General features: G+C 44.9%; 1 protein-coding gene across 1 annotated transcript in view; it reads left to right on the forward strand.

Moving 5' to 3' along the window:
- The window catches only part of LOC109926170 (gametocyte-specific factor 1), a gene marked incomplete at its 5' end in the record, with an annotated part of 9,926 nt that overhangs the window by 3,307 nt on the left and 4,055 nt on the right, over positions 1 to 2,564 (forward strand). Inside the window, 2 exons of the mRNA XM_048593670.1 lie at positions 271 to 340; positions 1,867 to 1,997. Of these exons, the coding sequence (XP_048449627.1) occupies positions 271 to 340; positions 1,867 to 1,997 (201 nt within the window). The remainder of the gene's footprint in view (positions 1 to 270; positions 341 to 1,866; positions 1,998 to 2,564) is intronic.

The following is a 2,564-nucleotide window of genomic DNA, read 5'->3' on the forward strand; positions in this document are numbered from 1 at the left end:
CGTCAGTGCTAATTGTCTCTATACTTCGTTCAATCCTGGTAACTAGTGGGTATTGCTTTAATTGTGTGTGATTGCAAAGTCCTGTCATCTGGGTGGGTAAGCAGTGATAAATGAGTTATTTCGTTCTAACCTGTCCATTGTGGTGGTGGATTACACCACACAGTACACAGGCATCTAGCTTTGACCTCCAAGCTCATTAACTGCAACAGTTTTGGATTTTCTTTTTAACTTTTTTATTTTGCTGTTTTCCTTTAAACTGATGCTCTGCAGATGAAGATGAATCACGTGAAACGTTCATCTATGGCTATACCAATCTAAACAAAAACTGCATCAAAGCCAGGTACCAGTCTTCCTCACATGTTGCAAGGATTGATTTTGCTTCAGGTTGTCTGCCTGCTGTGGGAAGCATGTTGGACCTGTTGTTGTGTTGTCCTATTCTCATATTGCTTCTTCAGCAAGCACATCGCTAGTATTTACAGGAACACGTTACTATCGTCTGGTAACCAGACTGTGAAATCAATAAGCAAAGGGTTTCAGTCTTGATTACCATTCAAAGCCAGTTTTAAAACAACTGAGAAGGGAGGGAGCAGAGAGAAGGAAGGATATTAGATGAGAGAGGGAAGGGGTTTGACACGTTTTGAAAGCTGACCGTTCCCCAGGCCCAGGTGAAATGTACCCTCTGATTAGAGCTAAGCAGACTCCAGTCCTTTCGCGTTGCAGATATAGCATTGTGTCCTCTCAGGCTGACCAGTGACTATCCAGTCTGGTCCCAGAATGTGTATCCAAGTATTTTTTCAAAAGGTCTGAGGGTATCTGCCTCTTAGACACTGAATCCAGATCTTCTCCGTCCTCTGGATGAGAAAAATCCACCTCAAATCTACACGCCCTGGTTCTGACCCCTTCTTACCAAAGGGAATAGTGTCTTCCTGTTCACCTCATCTAGACCCCTCATTATTTTCTGGACCTCAATTATGTCTTCCCTTGGTCTGCTCTGTTCCAGAGAAAGCAACGCCCATCCATCCAATCCTTCCTTATAAATAACAGCCTCTAGCCCAGGTAACATCCTGGTGCATTTCCCCTGCACCCTCTCCAGTGCAATCTCAGCCTTCCTATAGTGTGGTGACCAGAACTGCACACAGTACTCCAGCTGTGGCCTCACCAGAGTCCTGTACAGCTCCAACAACAACTTCCTGCTCTTATGATAAAAGCAAAATACTGTGGATGCTGGAAAACTTCAACAAGCATGGAGAATGCTGGGGAGACTCAGTAGGTCTGGCAGTATCTGTGGAGAGAGAAAAATGTTTTGAGTTCAATATGACTCAAAAGCAGAGTAGTTCTGAGCAATTATACCAGACTTGAAATGTTTACTCTGTTTCTCTCTCTCCACAGATGCTGCCAGACCTGCTGAGTTTCTCCAGCACTCTGTGTTTATCTCCCTGCTCTTGTGTTCTATATCTCAGCTCAGTAAGGCAGTAAGCCCATTTTATCAACCAATCCAGCTATGTTCACTGATCTGTGGACATGCACGCCAAGGTCTCTCTGTCCCTCTACGCTACCATTTATCATGTATTCCCTTGCCCTGTTCCTCCCCAAATGCATTGCTTCGCACTGCACTGGATTAAACTTCGTTTGTTACTGTTCTGCCCACATTGACTAGCTCGTCAAACCCAGGCTCAGCTCCCCAGGATTAGTTGGTGCTGAATTCAGGCAGTGGGTGTTCCTGATTTACTCGCAGTCCCTCCCTCCTGGGCATTGCAAGCGTCATGTTTTTTTTTTCTGTCAGTATATGTGTAGCTGTGGTTGTGTGGAAAGTTAAAAGACTTTGCGACTTGAGCAGCAGGAATGTCATTGTTGCCTTGTCTCTAGTTCTGTTTCAGCATATGAAAGCAGCCACAACATTACAGCTGGGGTGAGAGCCCCCAAATCTTTCCCAGAGCAGCTGTCCTCCTCAAACGCCCGCGTGGGATCCATTCCGTTTGTCCGGCCTTGGAGAATTGGTAAGAGGCGAGAGGAGAGCCAGGAACCGCGGGCAAATGATGCATTATTAACAGAGATGATGTTGTTTCATTAATTCATTCATGGGATGTGGGCATCACTGGCAAGGCCAGCATTTATTGCCCATCCCTAATTGAACTGAATGGCGCTCTCAGCCGTTTCAAAGTGGGGTTAAGACTCACCCAATTACTGTGGGTCTGGAGTCATGTGTAGGCCAGACCAGATAAGGATGGCTGATTATATAAAAAAAAAAATTGCTGGGAAAACTCAGCAGGTCTGGCAGCATCTGTGGAGAGAAAGCCGAGTTAATGTTTTGGCTCCAGTGTGCTCTGAAGGATGGTCACAAACCCGAAACCTTAACTCTGCTTTCTGTCTCCACAGATGTGCCAGACCTACAAGTTTCTCCAGCACTTTGTGTTTTGGTTTCTGATACTAGCATCTGCAGATATTTGGTTTTTTTTGCTTAAGCACAGCAGATTTCCTTCCCGAAAGGATATTAGTGAACCAGATAGAGTTCAGAAATATATACATGGTTGCAGTTAAAATTTTTATTGAATTCAGATGTCGCC

The sequence above is a fragment of the Rhincodon typus genome, unplaced genomic scaffold (genome assembly GCF_021869965.1).
Source record: "Rhincodon typus isolate 14 unplaced genomic scaffold, sRhiTyp1.1 hic_rhity00003455, whole genome shotgun sequence".
NCBI lineage: Eukaryota > Metazoa > Chordata > Chondrichthyes > Orectolobiformes > Rhincodontidae > Rhincodon > Rhincodon typus.